General features: G+C 43.8%; 1 protein-coding gene across 1 annotated transcript in view; it reads left to right on the top strand.

Moving 5' to 3' along the window:
- TRAPPC9 (trafficking protein particle complex subunit 9) overlaps positions 1–23,454 on the top strand; it is a 2,581,727-nt gene that overhangs the window by 241,946 nt on the left and 2,316,327 nt on the right. Inside the window, exon 9 of the mRNA XM_086966259.1 lies at positions 14,594–14,737. Within this exon, the coding sequence (XP_086822385.1) occupies positions 14,594–14,737 (144 nt within the window). The remainder of the gene's footprint in view (positions 1–14,593; positions 14,738–23,454) is intronic.

The following is a 23,454-nucleotide window of genomic DNA, read 5'->3' as shown; positions in this document are numbered from 1 at the left end:
CTGCTGCATCAAACAGGGGAAAATGATAGATATGCACTAAGTTCTTATATTCTAAAGAGAACGAGATATAGATTCGAATTTAACCCTGCCTGAATATTTGTTTCTTATCTATTGTGCTTTTTTAGCCAGCGTTATGACAACACATCTGTCAAAATGATCTGTTGCTAGTATTATACATAGAATGATCTCTGTGTACACCACTTTTAATTATTGTGTCTGTTTGACAAGTCTCTTTATACCATTGGCTTGAAAATATGTCAATCACATCATAGCTTATCCCATTGCAGTTTTCACTTTCCCCTAATGCTATTTTTTAATTGGAAGTATTCTTCCTCCTCCACTTTAGTGCTTGCATTGAACTGCATGAGGTACTGCTTTACAACTATAGCCTTTACGGTCCTCTCCTGCAGGCTCCCTCTTGTGTGTCTCAAACTAGTGTGCTAACTCAGTGTTCAGTAAGACATTAATCCCAGACCTGCTGGGTTTGCCAGTGCTTGTTCAATATGAAGGTAGTTGAAATCCCTTTTGGAAAGAGAAACATCTGCAAGGATTGTACGTAAATAGAAACGAAATAGTTGAACACACACTAGGTTTATGTCCTTCAATATAGAGGACACAGATACATTTGTTGGTCTTGATTTCCATTGACGTGGTCATAAGAATTCATTAGGCTAGTACTTTTTAGGTTTCGCCTAAGTAAAAGCTGCGCACTGCGCAGCTTTTCGCGCAGGCGAAAACCTAATGAGAATAACTATGTGGCTTGGGAATCCGCCCTCTGTTCCATTGGCTAGATCCATAAATGGAGGCTAGCCATTGGAACAGAGATTTGTCCGTCATGGCCGGACCAGATTCGTGGGCGTTCCTGCGATTTCTTCCCTCCGCAACGTTATGCGGCCGTGGGCGGGGTTTATTTATTTTTTTCGTCCAGGTTTGTTTTGGCCATTCTGCGGCCGACCGCCGCCGGAGGAAGTCCAGGTGAGTGCTTGTTTTTTCTTGCCTTCCCGCCCCCCCTCCCGCTGTCCGTTAAAGCCCCCTCACCCCCTGTCCGTGTGCCCTTCCACCCCAAGGAGGACCAATCACAAAGTCGCCCTTCTCCACCTGCTTGAGATCGGATAGGGTCCAGGAAGCTGCAGGCCGCTGCCCGCTGCTCCTCCTCCCGCAGGGAAAAAATCCTTTCATTCAACTGAACTTGAGCAAAGTTTTGTAAGCAACTCACAAAAAAACACAGCTCAACAACAAAAAATAGGAGGTTGCGGCATCACAACAGACAGTGGCAGGCCCCCCCCGGCCTGGGGGGAGACACCTCTCCCTCCGCACTTCTCTGGGACCTGTCGCCAGCATGTGCAAGGCTCCCTGTCGCCCTACAGCGCATTGAAGACCGAGGGACAAGAATTAGCGCTAGTTTTGGTGACGCATCTGCTGTGCGCTCAAGGTAGGAATGCGCTTATGCTTATCTATGTATTATATATAATTATGTATACATACATATTTGTATGTACTGGTTATCCTTTTAGGACGTGAACAAGTGTTTGACGTAGTAGTAAATCACTAGTCCACACCGCTCGTCTCAGTTGGTGTTTCGCAGATAGATGTTATTTTAAGATTTCTTTTTTATGCAGTTATGCATGTGCGTCTCTGAGGAGCCGGACAAGCCTGACATTCATCTTGAACAAGAGGCTCGCCAGTGCATCCCACGTCCGGCGGCCGCACGCGCCAGTTTGCATAGTGCCGAGCTGTGCGACACCCATTGTTTCGCACGCCTGGGGGTGGATAGGGGCAGTTTAAGAGATGATGGTGAACTGAGCCTATTTCGCCCTAATAGTTATTGAAGAATGAATAATGTGTGTTATACGACGCTTGCTGTTACAGTCAAGTCGCTTTCTAGAGATGTTAGCGGCAGGTGAATGTGTTCGTCACTCGAGGGGGGGAGGGGGTCATTTCTTCTTCCTCACAACGACAGAAGGCTGAGTGGGCCCCTTCGGTGCTCGAGGTTGCTGACATTTCTGCTGCAGGAGCATTAACCCACTGAGCAGGTTACCTCATTCCCTGTATAACGCAGTATCATTTGTGCCAGAGAGCCTCAAAAGTGCCTCAGTTAACAGCCTGGCTGGTTTCATGTGACACAAAATGTATAATTCGGTGTTTTAGTGAACGCCGACAAGTGCCACAGGATAACTGTCATTCATGGAAAATTGTACCAACCTGTATTTGGAGGTTAATCTAATTTGGAATTGGAGGTATGCAATGACAGAGGGTACATCTTGGGCATGCCAGGTTTGTTTGTTTGTTTTGGTCGTCCTGTGCCTGGTTGGGCTTTGCTTTCATCAAAAGACGCGTCTGTCGCGATATGAAGTGTTTATGGTTAAGGCCTTTTTTTTTTGCTGTTCGTGGATTGAGAACTTGTTTCCATTTTTTCCAGTTTTCCCATCACCAGGCAGTAACTTGCATGTTGGAGAATTTTCCAAGGTAAATGGTGCTTTCGATGGTTTTGCTCCATCATATTGGCTCAGATGGAATTGGGGGTGGGTTCGGGACAGTTTGATCCTGGCTGTGAGTACCACTTGCTGCCATTTTCTTCCCCTGAAGTATTTATGTCACAGCAGTATGGTGAATAATGAATTCCTTTGCTCCATTCACACTTCTTTTTTGTCAATATAGCAATGGAACCCTTTTAAGTTAGTAACTGATTGGAGAAAGTTTTGTCCCAACAGTTGCTCCTCTTCAAACTATCGTTACCCTCCAGTCCTTTTTCGAAAGGATTGCAATGTATCATTCAGGTCTAATTGATTGCAATAAACCAAGACTACAAATCCCAGAATGCACTGGTTATTTGACAGAAAGCCCATGACTCAAAGGGTCCATCCGGTGAGCCTACCTTAAGATCTGGGAGTTGGAAGTTTGGTTTAAGGAATCTTAATTATTTTCTGGGTTCAGTCTGTTATTGAATTAATGCTTGACTTTGGTTTGGTTTTTGCATATTTTATTGTGATTGCCCTTCTAGTGTCGAGGTCGCTTTTAGATCTGATTTGTGCTCTAAGCATTTTTTTCCTTTGCGTTATCTCCTAGGTTAGGTAGACATTACTGCAATGGTGTTGTACCACTTCCAAAGTGCCAGTGGTTTGTGAGATTTCCTCTTTTTTGTTTTTCTGATCTAGACATTTAGACCTCTTTGTTGCAGAATGAGCGGGGATGCCCCATATCTATACTGGTTGTCTACATATTTTATGCTTTACGTACGAAATTTTATCAGTGGAGTTGTATGACTCACAAAACTTCTGGTCACTGTCAGAGGTAGAAGGGGACATTTTGGTGCACAGGTAACATTTTGTGCGAGATTCAACTCTTTAGGAATTCAAAACAAGCACTGGCGTTGCCAATAGGTCTCGCAGTAGGAAAGTTGGAGCTATTGGTTTTGTAAATGACAAAGCCCTTTATGTATTTAAAATGATAACCAAAGTGAAAGGCATTGTTATTTGCAATTGTAATGGCTCCAACTGTCGTACTGCGAGACCTATTGGCACCGTGAGTGGTTTTTCGTGTGTGAGTGGCGTTGTGTGTGTGAGTGGCGTTGCGTGTGAGTGGCGTTGCGTGTGAGTGGCGTTGCGTGTGTGAGTGGCGTTGCGTGTGTGAGTGGCGTTGCCTGTGTGAGTGGCGTTGCCTGTGTGAGTGGCGTTGCCTGTGTGAGAGGCGTTGCCTGTGTGAGAGGCGTTGCCTGTGTGAGAGGCGTTGCCTGTGTGAGAGGCATTGGCTGTGTGAGTGGCGTTGGCTGTGTGAGTGGCGTTGCATGTGTGAGTGGCGTTGGCTGTGTGAGTGGCGTTGCATGTGTGAGTGGCGTTGCATGTGTGAGTGGCGTTGCATGTGTGAGTGGCGTTGCATGTGTGAGTGGCGTTGCATGTGTGAGTGGCGTTGCGTAGTTGAGTGGCGTTGCATGTGTGAGTGGCGTTGCGTAGTTGAGTGGCGTTGCATGTGTGAGTGGCGTTGCGTAGTTGAGTGGCGTTGCGTAGTTGAGTGGCGTTGCGTAGTTGAGTGGTGTTGCATGTGTGAGTGGCGTTGCGTAGTTGAGTGGCGTTGCGTAGTTGAGTGGCGTTGCGTAGTTGAGTGGCGTTGCGTAGTTGAGTGGCGTTGCGTAGTTGAGTGGCGTTGCGTAGTTGAGTGGCGTTGCGTGGTTGAGTGGCGTTGCGTGGTTGAGTGGCGTTGCGTGGTTGCGTGGCGTTGCGTGGCGTTGCGTGGTTGCGTGGCGTTGCGTGGTTGCGTGGCGTTGCGTAGTTGAGTGGCGTTGCGTAGTTGAGTTGCGTGTGTGTGTGAGTGGCGTTGCATGGTTGAGTGGCGTTGCGTGGTTGAGTGGCGTTGCGTGGTTGAGTGGCGTTGCGTGGTTGAGTGGCGTTGCGTGGTTGAGTGGCGTTGCGTGGTTGAGTGGCGTTGCGTGGTTGCGTGGCGTTGCGTGGTTGCGTGGCGTTGCGTGGTTGCGTGGCGTTGCGTGGTTGCGTGGCGTTGCGTGGTTGCGTGGCGTTGCATGTGTCAGAGGCTAAATGTAGCACAGGGAGACCTCCAGTGGTAAGACAATCAAAAACAACTTAGAAAACATTTCACAGTATGAAGAGATCAAACACATGAACGAGCGTGATACACCTCAGCTAAAAATCATGATAAATAACAACACACATTAGAAGTGAAACTGCAAGTACAGAAGGACCAGCTTTGCTTGTTTAAAACTCCCACTTCAGGCAGATGAGTGTAATGTGTAAAGCGTCGTGTGCACATGAGCAGATCGGAGTCTGGAAGCAAATACAAAGAAGAGGAATGACTGAGGCGCATTGGTGTGAAGCACATCAAAGGGCTTCTCCTCCCCTAATTAGCCGTTCCGGGAAACTGAAAGTACGGCCGGCCTGCGGCCGGCCATGAATAATTAGGGGAGGAGAAGCCCTTTGATGTGCTGGGCTGGCTGGCCCTGAATGCGCGTGCATGTTATCACGTGGTTCACGTGAACAGCATGAAAACCGCGGGGCTGAAAGCCCTTTGGTTTGAAGCTGTTTTCGCCACATGAATTCTCGCTCCGCTCGATGCGCTTGCGCGCATCGATAGGTCGCGAGACCTAAAAACTATTTCCATGATCACCATTTCCCAAAATAAATAAATGGTATTCAGCTAGAATATAGAATGCAAAAGATAGTGGGACCAAAATGTTGAGGCATGATTTTTGAGAAGCACAATTTTGTGAAGTTAAGTATGCATAGGGTAAAATAGATTTACTATAATTAATTCACAAACACACACACATATATATATATATTCACTGAAAAAACCATAGGTTATAGACCATATATAGTTAGGAATTAGCATTTACAAAACCTTGAAAATTCACTGAAAAAAACATAGGTTATAGACCATATATAGTTAGGGATTAGCATTAACAAAACCTTATTTTACTCGCACAAAACCATTGAAATTCGCATATATAGTTAGTTGCACTAACTATATATCGCGCACCCGCAATCCACTGCTGATGATGTCACATATTACATCATTCATGACATGGTCAGTGACATCACTGATGACATCACTGATGACATCTCAAATGACATCACTGAAGACATCTCAAATGACATCACTGATGACATCTCAAATGACATCACTGATGACATCACTGATGACATCTCGTTTGACATTACTGATCACAACACTGATGATATAATTCATGTGATAATACGATGAACCTCTTCCGACTCTAATATAACCTTAGATACAATCAGTGTAAACAGACACTCACAGACTGTCACTCATCCATGGAGTTACTCACACACCTAGTCAGTCATGCAAAGAATCAATCACACCTCCATTTCCTCAACTATACAGTTATACACACCTTACTTATTCAAACATATACTAACACATATTTACTCTCTTATACAATCCCTGATACAAGTTCACAATGATCCATACAGCCACTCACACATTCATTGGCTCTTATGCACAGTTATTTATATATGTCAACTCTCACATGTACTGTGTTTTACATATGTACTTACTTTGACATGTAGCATTGAGATATCCATTCACTCACCAATACACTCATGCACACAGTCAACCGCCCATACAGCTGTTTCCACATGCACTTTTGAACCCATACATCTAGTGAATCAACTGCTCACACATCTATGCAGTCATACCCCTCCCAGCCACCCACACACACACTCAGTCTCCCATACAAATACTTGTGCAACCAATCAATAACCCATATAGTTACTCATATAGCTACTGATCAACACATGCAGCAGTTTACAGAACAACAGACATAATGATGCACAAATTAAGACAGTTTAGTCACTAACCCATGCACTCAGTGAGACACATTTAATCACTCACTCATACAGTCAGTCATGCACCTACTAAATCCTTCATCCAGACACTTATACATCCACTCATTCTTCAATATGTAAGACATATTTTAACTTTACAGAAACATACAGTCACTGGATGTTGTCATCAGTGATGTCATCAGTGATGTCATTTGAGATGTCATCAGTGATGTCATCAGTGATGTCACTGACCATGTCATGAATGATGTAATATGTGACATCATCAGCAGTGGATTGCGGGTGTGCGATATATAGTTAGTGCAACTAACTATATATGCGAATTTCAATGGTTTTGTGCGAGTAAATAAGGTTTTGTGAATGCTAATCCCTAACTATATATGGTCTATAACCTATGGTTTTTTCAGTGAATTTTCAAGGTTTTGTAAATGCTAATTCCTAACTATATATGGTCTATAACCTATGGGTTTTTCAGTGAATTTCATTGGTTTTTTAAAAGCTAATATCTATAGCTGTAAAATATATTCTTTATTACGTGACGTATCACGTAGCCACGTGAGACGCCTCATGACGCGTCGCATAACCGTGACGTATCAGCTCTGCAGCGCAAACAAAACCCGTAACGTAAGCGCGCAGGAGCACGCTTACAGATATATATATTTTTTTTAACCTTAATTAGACAAAATCCACACGTGCACATATCTTGAGGCCTTGCAAAGGCACATCAAACAAACAGTCCCTACAATTTTGCCAAGTTTGATGGAAATCTATCCCTTTAAATTTTATTTTACTGTTTCTATTGGTTTTCCCCTTGTTACGCTTACCGGAACGCTACCCGGTACGCAAACCGGACGCTCCAAAAACACAAGATGGCGGACTCGCGTTATGCTGGCGGTTATCTGACCGAGAAGCGCCTCTACCGCGAAAAATCGCATTTTTTTTTTCTTTTGCCCCGCGGGGAACTTTAATAGCCCCCTCATCAATCCTAGGGGGTCAGGAGGGGTCTACCTTACCCCTTTCCTTCATTTACACCTTTTTTTTTGTCACCTCTTGTCTCTCGATCCTACCGAGAGACAAGATGGCAGCCGCTCCGGACTGTTTACAATGTTGACAGCCAATCAGCTTCTCCTCAGACTCCCGTTACGCTGCCAGTTAGCTGCCCGGTTCGCGTACCGGGACGCGTCTCTACGACGAAAAATCGCCAATTTTTTTTATTTTTTTTTGCCCCGCGGGGCACTTTAATATCCCCCTCATCAATCCTAGGGGGTCAGAAGGGGTCTACCTTGCCTCCTTTCCTTCATTTCCCCCTTCGTTTTTCACCACCTCTTGTCTCTCCATCCTACCGAGAGACAAGATGGCGGACGCTCCGGACTGTTTAGAATGTTGACAGACGCCGGAGAGCCAATCAGCTTCGCTTCGCAAAGTTCCGTTACGCGAAAAGTACGCGAACCGGAGCGCTACCCGGGACGCTGTCACAGATATATCTGTTTTTTAAAACGTTAATTTCTCAAAATCCACTGGAGCACATATATTGAGACCCAGCAAAGGCACATCGGGCTAACAGTCCCTACAATTTTGCCAAGTTCCGTGCAAATCCATTCAGCCGTTCAAGCTAAAAGTGAGGCCAAACGCCCTATGGAAAAATGAATGGGAAAAACGCGTTTTGGGACCCCCCTTTTTTCTCGGCCCCCCCTTGACGAAACCCCCCCAAATTTTCAGGGGCTGCTCAGAAACAAAATGTGCCATTTTCCTGAAAATTTCAGCCGATTCCGTCCACAAACGCCAAAGTTATTAGACATAGAATTTTCAAAAGTCCCATAGAGAAAAAATCCTAACTATATATACCTACTGGCTATCGCCAGTAGGTTATATATATATATATATATATATATATATATATATATATATATATATATATATATATATATATATATATTATACATATAAGCGCTTGGACGCCTCGTCAGGGGTATTAAGCGCCATATAAATGCAATTACTATATATATATATATATATATATATATATATATATATATATATATATATATATATATATATATATATGTATGTATGTTCAAAGTACATAGGTATGGAGTCAAGAATAGTACATCTATACCTGCCTATATATACTTATCTTCACAATATTTTGGTTTTCAATATTTTGTATGCAATAATTGGGCACTATGACCTATTTTGCTCAATATTCTGGCTTACAACCTATAGAAGTGGCCACAACTCGGGCTCATTTGCTGAATCAAGGTCCAAGTTTAGCGCTTTTTCCTGTTTACACACATTTAGGTAGAACGGGGGACATTGTACTCTGTGTGAGATCTTCCTGACAAGTGTGCGCAGAAGATTTCCCCCTCTAGTTCATTCTCTTCTTGCATTACCAGCCAGAGGCCACAGATAATGCCTTAGGGCGAATTGAGAGCCACGCCTGGAGGCTGCGATGCCGAAGAACACCCTAACTGCAAAGCAGGCTTTTTCCCGCCTTGCCCCAGGCTATGGACCGGTTCTAATAATCCATAAGAGCGTTCTCAGGCCTGCTTTATGACAAATTCTCATGCGCCTTTCCCGGCTTGTTCTACCCTGGGACTCTACTGGCTAGAAGCTTGGTACCAGTGATGCTGATACCACCCACCCAGAATGCAGGTGGTAGTTGTAGTTATGACGGTGTTCTAGTCTCTCTGAACTGTTAAACATAAAGCAACTTCTACCCCTGTGGCTAGGCTCCGCTCAATAAATGCCATAAATAAATAATTGAATAAATAAGATGCATTGTCGAAATGCAGCTATTTTTATGTGTTTGAAGCTAAGCCCCTTTACCCTTCTCTCTGCCTCCAGGATTTTGCAGTCTGTTACTATATTTTTAGAGCGAAGGTGCCTGTCTAGAAAGAAAAGACAATATTTCTCAAGAGACTGGAGTCTCTGAAAGAGGTATGGCTGGATGTCACCAAACCTCTCATGCTTCTGGCTCTTGCCTGGTCCTCCCAGAGGTGCAACCTCAGGATATATTTCCTGATTGCACTTTCTTTCAGCCAGTACCTGCTCTGATGTGGGATGTGAAGTCCTTCCATCAACGAGACAACGCCACATGGTATGGCGTTGTGCCGTGTACAGAGTGGTTGGTCTTTGGTTAAATCACCGACCTGCCTGTCTGGGATTGGAGAGGAGATAGTCTTGTCCTCCATCTCTCTCTTGTTCTCTCTCCTTCCTGTCCTCTCCTCCTCTAGCCCTCCTTCTCCTTTCTGCCCTCTCTCACACACTCCTACCTTCCCTCCTGCCCTCCCACTCCTTCTTGCCCTCCCTCTCCTTTCTGCCTCTTTTCCTTCCTGCCCTCCCTCTCTCTCCTGCCCTCTCTTCCTTTTGATCTCTCTTCCTTCTTCCTTCTTACTCCTGCTCTCCTTAACTTCTATATCTATCACTTCTTCTCTTGCACTCAGTCTCCATCTCTCTCCCTCTTGCCCTCTCTCTTTATCTTACACTCTCTCCTTCTTGCCCTCTCTCTCCTGTCTTCTCTCACACTCCTGACTTCACTAACATGCTAACATGCTTTATGAAAAACTTGTATTCTAATTCACTGTGCATCTGCAACTAATTGCATTATAAATGCAATCCATATTTCTGTGTAAACTGACAGGCACGGGTCACAAATCCTTGGTATAACCAGTCTTGTAGGAGGGCGAAGACTACTCTAATTTCTGCCCTCAAATTAGGCCATAGAGCAACCATTATGGTCGCAAGGAATGCCTATAAGATTCTCCTCTCCCATGCAAAATCCGAATGGGAAACAGAGAAGTGGCAGGCCATCAAACAGGCATTAATAGCGAAAGATGCCCGAACTTTTTGGAACCTGGTTCATACTGGGAAACCAGAAGGTAAGGCAAAGATTGATCCCAACATCGCCGAGGAAGCCTGGTGTGCATTCTTTGGTGAACTTTACTCGAGCCCTGCTTCCCAGAATAAAGTGTTACTGAGCATGTCTCTGAGTTTGGCCCCTGGTTCCCCTCCTCCCCCCTTTACCATGATGGAAGTTACACTTGCAGTTCAAGCGTTAAAATGTAACAAGGCCCCAGGGTTGGATAAGATCTCTGGTGATCTTTTCAGAGATGAGCCGAAGATCTGGGTCCCCTACCTGACCGTCATATTTAATGCTATTCTTGACGGACAAGAGGTTCCAAGTACCTGGCTGGGGGCCGAAATCATTACGATTTATAAAAAGGGATCTCCGTTGGCCCCGTCAAATTATAGGCCAATTAGTCTTATTGACGTTACTCAAAAAATCTACGCCAAACTGCTTTTGCAACGCTTGCAACATTGGATTAGTGAGAATAACATCCTCTCCTACCTGCAAGCAGGGTTCCGTGCTAAAACATCTACCATCGACCAACTTCTACGGCTCCAGGTACTTTACTGGAAGCATGTGGTCCTGGAAGGGGTAGCCTCTACCTGACATTTGTGGACCTTAAATCCGCATTTGATATGGTGGACAGGAACCAATTGTGGAGTATATTAACAACAATGGGGATTCCACCCTATTTATGTCACCAACTTAAAAGACTCCACGAAGGAACCTATGCAAAGGTACGTTATGGCAAATACGGCCAGCTGACAAGTGCTTTTCCTATTGAGAAGGGAGTTAGGCAGGGATGCGTACTTGCCCCTACCTTATTTTCCCTTTTTTTAAATCGTCTTGTCGATGACCTAATTAGTGTACATAACATTGACGCCCCTAATTTAGCTGGCGGTAAATTTCCTGCACTTATGTTTGCGGATGACACCCTGCTGCTCTCAAAAACATCTATGGGGATGCAGCGGGTGTTAGAGCAATTCACCAAATTCTGTAGGAACAGGAATTTGGTGATTAATATAGATAAAACAAAGTATATGGTGTTCAATGCCAGTGCAACTAATTGTCCACGCCCGTCAATGGATGGACGAGCCCTGGAAAGGGTAAATAATTTCACTTACTTAGGTCTGACTTTAAATGATAAAATGAGTTGGGAAACTCAAATGACTAAGGCTAATTTAACCCTTTCTCAGTCTACGGGGGGGATTCTTAAAGTGCAGAAATCCTGTGTCCATAAAGTAGTCAGTGTACCACTGGAAATGTATAAGGTTCAAACCAGATCCTCCACCCTTTACGGGGCGGAACTCTGGGGCCATCGTCCAGCGAGTGAGATTAGCATAACAGAGAATAACTTTATTAGACAGCTGCTCTCCTTACCAAAAAACACTCCTTTAGTTCCTTTAAGGTTGGATATAAATCTGAGGCCCATTGCAGAAGCAATAGCCTCACGCCCGCTCCTTTACTGGCGCAGATTGTGGAGCGTCCCGGAGCTTGAGTGCTATAGAGAAGAACTGAAGATTGTGATGGCACGCCCGGGTGCAGGGAAGATAAAGTGGCTATCCTTTATAAGGGGGCAGGCGTCTAGGATCGGCATGGAGAATCTCTGGTCTAATCCGGAGGACGCATGCAAATCCATCTCAAAGAGAACCCTGGCTGAGTCTATGAAACATTACAACCTAGAAGAGGTCCTTCGATTAGCCAGGCCTTCTAGTCTCACTGACAGCTTTCTGGATTTCAAGAATGCCTACAGCTTTGAGAAGGAATTAGACATGATAGAACCTGTCCTAGCAAAAAAACTGTATCTACAGTTCAGATATGGTACACTACCCCTTCACTCTCACACTGATAAATGGATAATGGGTTTAGCTCGTCCTTGTCCAGGTTGTAATGATCCAAACGAATCCCTAATTCATGTGATCTTGTTTTGTCCTGCTTATTCTGTTAGCAGGAAAAAATGGATCAAACAGTTATGTGTGAACCTAGGAGTCAGGAACCATATAGAGTTTTTTAGAATTTTAAAAACTGATACTAATGCACTAATAGTTACTGCTATTGCTAAATTTTTGTTTTCAATGTGGTTAATTAGACGGAGATTGATTCGGTAGTAGCAAGCTACTTTAATGTAGGTAGACAGTTTGTCTCAGTAAAAACTAGGCCTCCACCGTGTTTTAAACTTTAATCCATGTATTTTATTGTCTTAGGGTTTTTATCGTCACTCTATAAACCACATGCTAACTGACTTATTGCAAATATTTAAAATGAGATGTAACTGTGTATTAGTCTATTGCTGTAAATGTATTTTTTTATTTTTGCTGTACTTTTATGGTTCATAAACAAACCGAAATAAAGTTAAATTGATGATGACGATGATTTCTGTGTAAAGTAAAACACATCAACGTTTTACACATAATTCAAAGAAGTTAGAAAAGACCATTTGTCAAAAGCAATACCAATAGCTCAAACTTTAACAAAGGCGAAACCATTGCATTGTAAATGCTTGTTATTAGATGAAGACACTGGTTCTGATGATTCTTTTTCGTCAAGCCATTTCTAATAAAGTTTTCTTCATGGATGGTGTTGCCCAGGTTAAAAAGTTAACCCAACCTGATGAAAGTCCTTCTTTAACAAAAATTATTTTCTTCTGGATTGTTTTGACTATTAACTTGTTTAAGGAAGGGTTCACTCCGACCCCTGTTTTTTTTTCCTTTTATGGGAATATCCCTACTTACTCCCCTGATGGTAAACTCTGAATTCTTTCATCACCCTGCACCCTTTGACACGCTTATTCTGTTTTTCTGCTTCACTTGACTTTTTCCCCATTCTGAGTTTTGTTTATTTATTTATTTGCTTTACTACGCCCTCCTGGTAACCCCACGACCCATCCAGGACACCCTATTTCCTCAAATCCCACCTATTTGCCTGTTGACATTCTTACCGAAAACAGACTCCCTTAGAGCCAGCCTTTTACTGGTAAGCATGGCACCTAATTTACAAAAGATATTTACAAAATTTTAAGCTATTGTCATTATAAATTACAATAACTATTATTTAAGTATTAATTATTTTAAAAAATTAAAAGCCATTGTTATTTGTAATATCAATACATCTAAGTCACGGAAATACAACACAAATTGCAATAGAAATGCTATAGGTGTCACATTTGCGAAAGTTAAAACTATTGGCATTGTCATGCACAATGCCAATAACTCAAACTTTAATGCTGCAAGACCTATTGCATTGTAAATGCTTTTTATAAACCTGTTAAAGCTTCCTGAGCATTGAAAACTGTAGTCTCTGACATTTCAATAAGTTTGAATCAGTAGCAATATGTGGGGTGGCTCTTACTGGTCTGTTTATCCCACGAGCCTTCCTCGTACCCACGTCCACCCCGCACAGTTCTTCAAGAGTCTCAGTTGTTGTGGGTTCCAATTAAGTTGCAAGATTTACGATCTCTACTGCCGGGTGATTGGTTGTTTAGTCAGTGGTATGGACTTCTTTTGTTAAATCCTTATTAATACAGGAAAAGTGTCAAAGTAAGATTTATGCACAAGATAAGCCTGGTTTTCTTACTGGAAAGTGTGATGACATTCCTTTCGCAGTAGTTATCTCTGAAATATATTACCTAGGTCTAGTAGTTGTGAACAACTTAGTATGGAGAAGCCATATATATAGCACTGTGTGCAGACGCCATCCTAATGGACCAACTGCAACAGTTGTGTAATTTATTGCCCTCATTTTAAATTACTTCAACCGAAAGGTAAAGGCATCCCTTAAATATAGTATGTGAATATGAAGCTCTTTGAACTGAAGGAATCGTTCAGTTTAGAAGTGTGGCTCAATGGTTAGAGCGGCAGACCCTGAAGCAGAGATCAGGCCCGGGACGAGGGTTCAAGTCCCTACGCGGCAGGGTCTTGGGCTCAAATGTCCACGGACTCGATAATTCTCGCCTCGGCGCCTACTCTAATCATTGGTCCCACTCTGCAACTCTGGGCAATAGCGTGCTTAATCTCCACTACGGTCCCACCGCGATGGGATGCCTGGCTTCACCTTGGGGGTGCCCAGGAGGGGCATCTCACAGGGAGAGCCAGGAAGGGTTCCACAGCGGTATACAGCGCCGGAGCGCCCCGCTCCTGGGGCAGCTGTGTGCTTTACAAGTATACTGCATTTACATTTACTTTTACATTTACATTTCAACCGTCTGTGGAGGATGAAAGCTGATGTTTAGAGGAGCAGCTTAAAACTGATCTAAAACTGCAAATTTGTCTACATATTGTCAACAATACCGCGTTGAAACTTCTGTTGAGAGCTTTAGCTTACCTTTTGGTTTTCTATCCTCGAATCACAAAGTTCTTTTCAGACTTTATTCACTTAAATTCATTGTGTTCCCAATTCAGCATCAGATTTTGACCTGGCTTTCTTTTTTTGGCAGGTTCACACAAAGGATGGGCTGCAGTGCAGATGCGCCTGCTTCACGAGTTGGTGTATGCCTCCAGAAGGATGGGGAACCCTGCTCTCTCCGTGCGGCATCTGTCCTTTCTCCTGCAGACCATGTTGGATTTCCTCTCCGATCAAGGTCTGTTGCAAATTACAGCAAGGTTTTTCTTTTTTTAGCTCAATGTACATGCATGTTAGAACACTTTGTTACTGGTTTTAATACTAAGTGAAAGATAAAGTAAATGTTATGCAAGTCGTTTATATAGTATGCTTTGTATCGTAAGTTTGACCCAGACTTCTCGCTGATGGAGTCTAGGTATCTTCCAACCTTTGTTTTGAGAATTCCAGGTCAGACCAGAGTCTGTTTTGACTTGTGAGGGTGTATAATTAGTGACGAGTTTGTGGGTTTATTACTATTTTCAGTAAGCTGGTCTTAATCATTTGTATATCTTTGAATTCTGGTGTTTGATGGGTGTGGTGTTGCAAAATATCTCGGAGTACAATTTTAAGTGTTTCAAACTGAGTATTAGTTGGTGAATATCAAAAATATTTCTGGGAATTTGGTCATTGACATGCTTTCTTTTTCATTTTAATATTATTTTAAATGTCCTAAAATAAAAAGATAAGTTATCACTGCCCATGCTATTAACAAGGGTCTTTTGATATTAAACACAGCCTTGTGTCTGTATATTGATATCTGTCTATCAGGACTGGGTTTTGTAAGATTGAGCTGCTCCCAGGGCACCTAGATTTGGAGGGACACATGTAGCTGACTTCATGAGCCGCATATATATTGTCCCCACTTGCCCTTCTTTCTCCCTCTCGCCCCCACCCATGGACTCTCTGCTCCAGTTTAGCAAATCAGTGGGTGATTCAGTTAAGGAGATAAGTTTCAATTGTGTGTTTAAGGGCCGGTCTTTGCTCTGAGATACTCTGCAGAGTGTGACTGGTGAGCACAAATGGTCCCTACTAGGATTTCCAATGGGAGGTGTAGATGGTTAAGAGGTGAAGGTGGAGGGTCACAATGGGTGCCACATTTAATTTCCCCAGCATTGCTGTACGGGGATTGGCCGACCCTGCTGTCAATAACTTACCTGTGATGCATTGCATTGATGATTTCTGTTAAGCCAGGTTCTGCAAGCACGCATGCACGTGGGCCACTGAGTTGTCTGTAAGAGAGAAGGCTTAGGGCCCCTGCTTAACCAGTGCTCACCAAGTCAACAACAGAAGCTGGACCCACCCATGCCTCTCACTCTATTATTAGACATTTACAGTATAATCTATAGCTGAAAATAGCTCATAGAAATCATATTAAAAATACATTATAAAATGTAACTCCATAATGATGCACAGAGCAAGCAATTTCACGTTAAGAAAGATAACCCCAGGTAGAAAATGATAGCAGCTAAGCACATTGTAATACACTTTACAGCAGTGAAGCACTGACCCCTAGCTATAGGCTTTGTTTATTATTCTTTAATGTTCATGGAACATATGGAATCCCTGGTGTACTGAGGAGGCCTGCTATTGAGGGCCTCAACAGCATGGAGGGAGACTGGAGAGGATCACTAGTGTAGACCACATAACACAAGTGAGAGGGGGACGTAGAGCGGGGGGGAGATGCAGCCGGGCCGCATAACGAGGGCTCAAATGGATAACTGGGGATCTTGGTTGGGCAAGAATATGGACTGCTACCTGTGTTTTGCACAATTGCCAGATATAGGAGGAGGGGGAATAGACCTGTGCCGTCTGTCTGGAAAATGTTGAAGGTAGGCCGGGGGAAGGTTTGCTGGAGTTGAGGGGGTGGGGGGGGAGGAGTTGGTTACTTGTTGGTATATATTTGGGCTATCCTGCTGACCCCTGCCTTTCGACTGAATATGCAAGGTATGCTGAAAATGCCAACATAGAGATTAAAAAAAAAGTATTAAGTTCACATTTAGCTGTTGGTTCAGTGGCACTTTGGGTAAATGCCATATGGATAAGTCCCATGCCTGTTCTTTTTAATGCCTGCTTCGACAAACTGCAGAGGGAGGTCTGAAATGGCGAGAGGGCCTGATACCAAGGGGGGGAGGGGGGTGGAGAAAGGGCCTTGCAGTAATTAACTTGCATCATTTACCTATTGAATAATCGTATTTGGGACTGGAGGGTCACACGGTGGAATTGTGGCAGGTGCTTTACAAGTGCAGTTTATTTCTGAGCCTTGTTAATTTAATCCCTATGTACACATTATGGTATTTATGATGGATATTTCTACCTGCAGAGTCCTCCCCTCTTAAATCTTCTCCAGCTGTCTGGAACCCAAGAATTCGCTCTCCTGCGCCAGTAGCCGGTGCCACTGCTATGACTTGACTGTGATGTCATTGAGCTTTGTATGTCGCCATCTCGCACTCTGACGTCAGCTCGTTTTTTTCTACGTCATTTGAAGTGGATCAAGAGTTGCTCTGTGCTGGAAATAACAATTTTACATGCAGTGCCTATTAGGGAAAATGTCACACCCAAAAGTGTCCGTCGTTATGGGTCTGAGATCCAGCATTGACTCCCAAGTCTTGCAGTAGATGTCGCATGGCACATTCGAAGGCGTCCACAAAATGGGGGAGAAATTATTTTATGGCCCTTTTCTCAGTGCTTGGTTTGTGCCAGCGGTTGGTAGCAACACCAGTCCTCTTTGGGGACTGAGGCAAATTTTTCATCATCAGACTTTGCTCCTGAGTAAGAAAGAGAAAGGAAGAAAAGAGGAAGAGAAACATAGGAAAAGTGACAAGCAGATAGCAGGGATGAAAACTAACCTGCAAGGAGGAAATAAAGAGACAGGTGATGCAGAGTGGTGGAAGAGAGAGGTTGAAGTGGAATCAAAAGTAGGTAGCCCTGCTTTTAGGCAATCCTGGCATTCAGCAGTGCCGGCTGTGGGCTCCTAAGAAACCAGCTCTGCTTCTTAACTTTGGTGAAAAAAAGCTTATCTAGTATTGATTTTTAGAGTAAGACATCGCTGGAGCACAAGCCGCATAAGCATCGTAGCTGATCGTTACCACACTCTAACGCTGACTTTCGGCTCCGGCACTGTACCCACACCTCACAATATACAGCACAACTCGGATTGGCTCTGATCCACCCACCTCTATTCCTGGTCTCTCACACGTTGTAAGATCCGCCAGCTTCCGCCTCTAAATGGGATTTCCTTACTCCGGATGTTGGTGAGGTAGAGGGAACATTGCTGGCTGTTGGGCCGAGCGTGTGCCGGGAGTAGTTGACTGGGCAGCCCTCCACGATACGCACACATCGGCACCTGTGCCTTGTGTTCCCATTCTGCACCGGAAACAAGGGACCCACGCGGGGTATACCCTCCCAACTTAGGGGGGAACATCACTTACAACGCATTTTTTACAACGCACTACCATTACATCGCAACCATTACAACGCAAACCATTACAACGCATTGCACTGGGGGGCGCTCTAGGATAGGGAATATATTTAATTTACTATCCAACACCTTCCCTGCTATCCACGGGGACTGGAGTTGGAATAGTAAATTAAATAATTCACTATCCAGCGCCTAAAAGCATTATGCATTGTAATGGACTGCGTGGTAAAAACCGCGTTGTAAAGGCATGCGATGTAAAAGCATGCGTTGTAGTGACACCAATCCCAACTTAGGGCAGGTCCCGTGTTCACTTTGCCACTGGATTCAAGCTAGCCTGGCTGATGAGGGGTGTTACCCCGAAACTGATCCCAGGGAAGACCTGGCTTGGCAGTTCAGGCTGGACTGTTCCCAAGAGGAACCAGGTCAAGACTGATTTGCATATGGCTGGGTCCAAACTGGGGTGGCGAAGTGAGCTAAAGAACGATGATGGATTCAACCTAGATCTGTGACTGATGGTGAGTGTCTGAAAAGTTTCCACGCTCCGTCCATCATCTTTGTGTGTTACATTATGATTTCTAGACATACCTCAAAAACACAGGGCACTTTAGATATTACCTGAATTAATTTTCCGCAGGTTTTCTCAGCAGGGAATTCTGGTGCAATAGGGAGTTTTCTCTTACATAATTAGGTTTCCCTGCTAGCGTTTTTAAATAATATGATCTTATAAGAGAGAATTGGTTGCTAGCTAATTGATCTGGGCCAGAGCCCAGCAAATGAACAAGTAGTATACTTTACTGTGTGTTTTTCAATGTTTTTCCGGTGAGCATAGCAGAACATTTTGAGGTTTTAGCTGACTGGGTTTAGATTTGTTTAGTAAATCTATCTAGCATTTTCTCTCTTTTATTTTCCATTTAAATCAACTCAGCATGCCTATGATGTTGTACGGATTCAGCAAATCGTACTACTGCATTTTGTACCTTTATAAACTGTCAGTATGTAGATGTTTTTACATGATTTTATGTGTACTTTTATGGTTCTATTAACCGAAATAAAGTTTGATGTTAAAGACAACGCGGAACAACCGTGGAGTCTTTGTGTCAAAACAAATTAAAATAATACATTTTATGCAAGACTGACGTCCGGTCATTAAATACTGCAGATTCCTTTGCTGGAAGATGGAGCTGCCAGGTATCAAAGTTGATCCACGGGGAATTAAGCGGAAACTCTCGGAGGACGAGGGTTAGTGACAGAGAAGAGAGCCTCATTGTGCGACAATTGGTTCATACATCCTTCGCTGGGAGAGCGCTTTACGCAGATTGATCATTAATGCAGAAAAACAGACTTAAAGCTGTCCCTTTTTTGGGACTGTGTGTTCTAAATTAATTCGGACTTGTTTTCCGGCCTGCATTACCGAGGCTTTTTGCATCCAAAGTTCCTCTCAAGTGGATTTGTCAAGCTCTGATGAACACATGTATTTACAACGCAACACCTCCAGCCTGGCGCTGCAGCATTTGTTACCTCGTTTTGCATAGCCAGGGTTAGACTCTTGATCACTCCATTTACTTTCAAAATCCGGCTCTTTTGTTTTCTGAAAAGATACTAAAGAACCATGTCCTGCATCTGCCATTGACATGGGCCCGCGGTATTGCCATTCACTTGTCGGACAACTAAACCCACCCCTAGACTTCCCTTTGTAGGTTTCGCCTCCATAGCGCTTGAAAAATCTCTTGTAAACGGAAATACAAATCTGAAAAGGGGCTTAGAGCCTGCCTATTACTTACCATTGGTTGGCTTACACATAACTCTTGTATCCTTGCTTCTGATTGGTCTTCCCCTCCTGCTTCCTCCCGGAACTTCCGCATAGTGTCTGCCATAGAGCATGGACCTAGTACAGCTTTGTGTCTGCTGCCTGTGTCCGTCCACTGGCCGCAGGCTCCTGCAGGTACTGGACATCAACTCTTGAAGAACGCATGTCTCTGCAGTCCATATGCCGCTCTCCTCCTGCTCCCTGGTGTTGCTTTAAACTCTCCCACCCCGACCACTGACTATTGTTAGTGCTCCCTCACTCTCATTATTTTAATCTCTCTGTACTTTGTGAAGCATTTAAAAATAGACTAAAGGCCAGTCTGAAGCGCTATGTAAATAACTGGTTTTAAATATGGCATCCCACTCACTGACCATTGTTGGGGCGCCCTCCCTCTCCCCACACCTCCCTCGTTTGGCTTGTTTTCTGTAATGTCTAGTAATGCCCCCGCTGGCCCTCCCTTCTACCACAAATAAACAGTAACGTAGCTGAACCTCCCCCAAAAAATAACTTCTAGACCCTTCCTTCTTCTATCCCTCCACTATCCTTTTCAATCCAACTAACTGGCCAACATATCCACCGCTCAAATTTCACTCATATTCCCCTATACTAATTCCCCACTAATCATGTTTGGGCTCCAGGGTAGAGTGCTACTTGCCGAAAAGCACTTCATCATCAAGGATAGCAAGCTCAATATAAATGTAAATCCTTCCCTCTTCTGTCCCTCCGCTATCTTTTTTCAATCCAAATAACCAACTCACAACTTACATGCTTTAAACCCTCACATCCGCCAATTGGAGGTTTTACCAGAATTCCACCCCCTCGAAGGCCGTTTATGAATGGGGGACCTGGGGGGGAATAAGATCAAACAAATTTATCAGACATTGATCACTCACACACACAACACACTACTCAAGATCAGAGCAGGTTGGGAGGTCTATGTCCTGACCTTGACAGATGATGACTGGACCGAGGCCCTAGCTAGTCCCTGGCATGCAGCAGTTTCCTCGTGATATCGCTTCATACAATTTAAGTATCTTCATCGTGCAAATTACACTCGATCCTGGTTGTGGAGGATGGGAGTCATCCAGTCCCCCCAGTGCCTCTGTTGTACAGATGACATGGGTACTTTTCTACAAATGGTGAGGAGTTGCGAAGCGATACAGCCATTCTGGAGGAATGTTGCGTCCTGCCTGGGTCGGGTCCTGGCCTGGTCCATTCCACAGGACCCCAGACTGCTGCTGCTCCACAGCACGGATTAGATTGGAGGAAACCGCTATAAGCAGCACCTCCTGTTCCTGGGCCTAACCCTGGCCAAAAGAGACATAGCTCAGAAATGGAAAGCGACTTCTCCGCCGAGTTTAGGGGGATGGAAAAAAGCAATGGAAAGGTGCATGGGCGCCGAAATTGTAGTCTTTCAAGCACGAGGTTGCCCACAGAAGCACAGAAAGATCTGGTCCCGCCGTGCGACATATCGAGAAACTGATCTACCCCCACTGCCGCATTCAGACGTTTCATAATTCCCCTATAAACATGTGTGACACATCTGTACGTCATAGACATGTGACTTTGATTTCTAAAAGACTCACTCCTAAACACTTGCAGTTACGAACAATTAGTAGGATTCGGTGCGCTTTATTAGTTGATAGGTCTGATGTTCTACAGGCCAAATTGTTATGGAACTCTAAAACTTGGTACGCTATGTTTTATTCATTATATGTAATGTACTTGCCGGGCTTTGCCCATTTTGTACCTTTAAAAACAAATAAAATTAGTTGTGAAAAAAACCCCCAATACAATATAATATCTCTCTAAGTGCTATTTGGCTCTGTTAATGTTTTTAAAGATGTTGCAAAGTAGCACAGGTTGCTATGCAACATGGCTTAAAGTAAACAAAGGGCTAGGACTCTGTCAACTCTGCCTGCGCCATAGCACTTTGTTTTTATTTACTTTAAGCCATGTTGCACAGCTGCACATGTCCTTATAACACAGAATATTTAGTTTAAGATTTTTTTTTCAATAGTCTTTATAGGACGATTTCTTGTGGGTTTGTGTTTGTTAATCTGTTGTAGAACAGCGATTTTTATTTTAAAACCTATTTTTATTGGCTTTTATCATACAGGCAAGTGAACTGACAGGTTACCAGCATTGTACATTACGTATTGCAAAATTCTATTTAGGAAAGCATTATGTGGCACACTATTTCAACATGTACCCATAAACCCATTAAGAACATGTTATACAGTGCTAGCGTGATATTCGATTTCCCCAGTACTTTCAGCAGCTGTCGTGTCGGCGTAACATACAGTTTGGAGCCTTTTATAGTCACACCGTTTTAAAGATTGATCAACCCAGCTCGGAAAGGGGATTATGAAATGCCATCTGTTTGGTAATTAACTCAAACTAAAATTAACCCTTCAAACGAAGATAGAGCAGAGTTATGGTGTTGTGTGTACTGAATTGACACAAATGGGTTCTCAGGGCCAAGTCTTTGGCTTTTGATCCAAGAGACCAGAGCACTCATCCTCTCCTTCATCAGCTAACCACATTCTGTGATCTTGGACACATTATTTTAATCTCTTTGTACTTCTTATGCATTTAGAAATAGGCTAAAGACCAGTATGAAGCGTGTGGTAAATATTTAATTACCGTCCTAATTTCTATGCAGGTAAGTACTAAAAACAAAATAACTCAATCGGAAAGAAAGACGCAGAGTCCGTGGTGTTAGAGTTCTTAGGGGTTTTATTCCTTAAAAAGGAATGGTTCTTGAACCGGATATCGGGTTCCTGACACCACTGGGGTTCAGGAAGGGATAGAGCAATGCTTTATTGACAATACATAACTTTTATACTCAAATCATATAATGGAAACCAATACAGTAGGCGTAACAGCTGAGAGAAACAAGATAAGAGCACACACGTGTTAGCAATACGTAATCAGAAGGCGTGAACTAGGCGTGAACATAGAGGTGTGTGCTAGAAACGTCACATGAAAGTGTCACAAGTGGGTGGGTACATAGCAGAATCTTGCAATGTCAGCAGAAATCTGAGATCTGGATGCGCGCGCAGCTGCATGACGTGTGATTGACGTGAAGCTGGAGGGTGCAGGGGACTTGACATTTACACTAGAGGAAAGAGACAGAAGTCTGGCATGTCAGATCAACTCGTTCCTATATCATATCTGATTTCTGATGTTTGGGAACCATATTATCTAGAGGGAAAGGTCTCTTGGGCAGAGGCTATTCTATACTGACTGTGAGTGCGTGTATAAGCGTCTACGTGTCTGCATGAGATGCGAGGGGGCATGGGCCTACCATGGTAACAGGAGCTATGAATTACTTGCACGGAGACAGTGAGGCCGGGCCCTTTGCTCTGCAGCTGGAAGGATGTTTACTTGAACTAGTAGGCAGGAATGTATTTTTGAGGAGCGGAGCAGATAATTCGAAGGTTGAATACAGTCTTGGCAGGCAACAGGCTGAGCTAAGCGCCGTTAGCCGCGCAGGGAGTAAGGCAGAGGTCACAGGTACAGAGGCAGGCCCAGGCTGAGGCATTCAGAGTCAGAAGGCAGGAAAAGGCTCAATGGCAGAATTCAGGGCCTACTTCGCCTGGGCTGAAAAACGTGTAAAGTACACCACAAAAAGACATTGGCAAGGCATACTTAGGAACGGAATATTCAACCCGTTCAGGGTGGATCT

The sequence above is a fragment of the Lissotriton vulgaris genome, chromosome 4_1 (assembly GCF_964263255.1).
Source record: "Lissotriton vulgaris chromosome 4_1, aLisVul1.2, whole genome shotgun sequence".
Classification (NCBI taxonomy): Eukaryota; Metazoa; Chordata; class Amphibia; order Caudata; family Salamandridae; genus Lissotriton; species Lissotriton vulgaris.
This window is presented reverse-complemented; position numbering and strand designations above follow the sequence as displayed.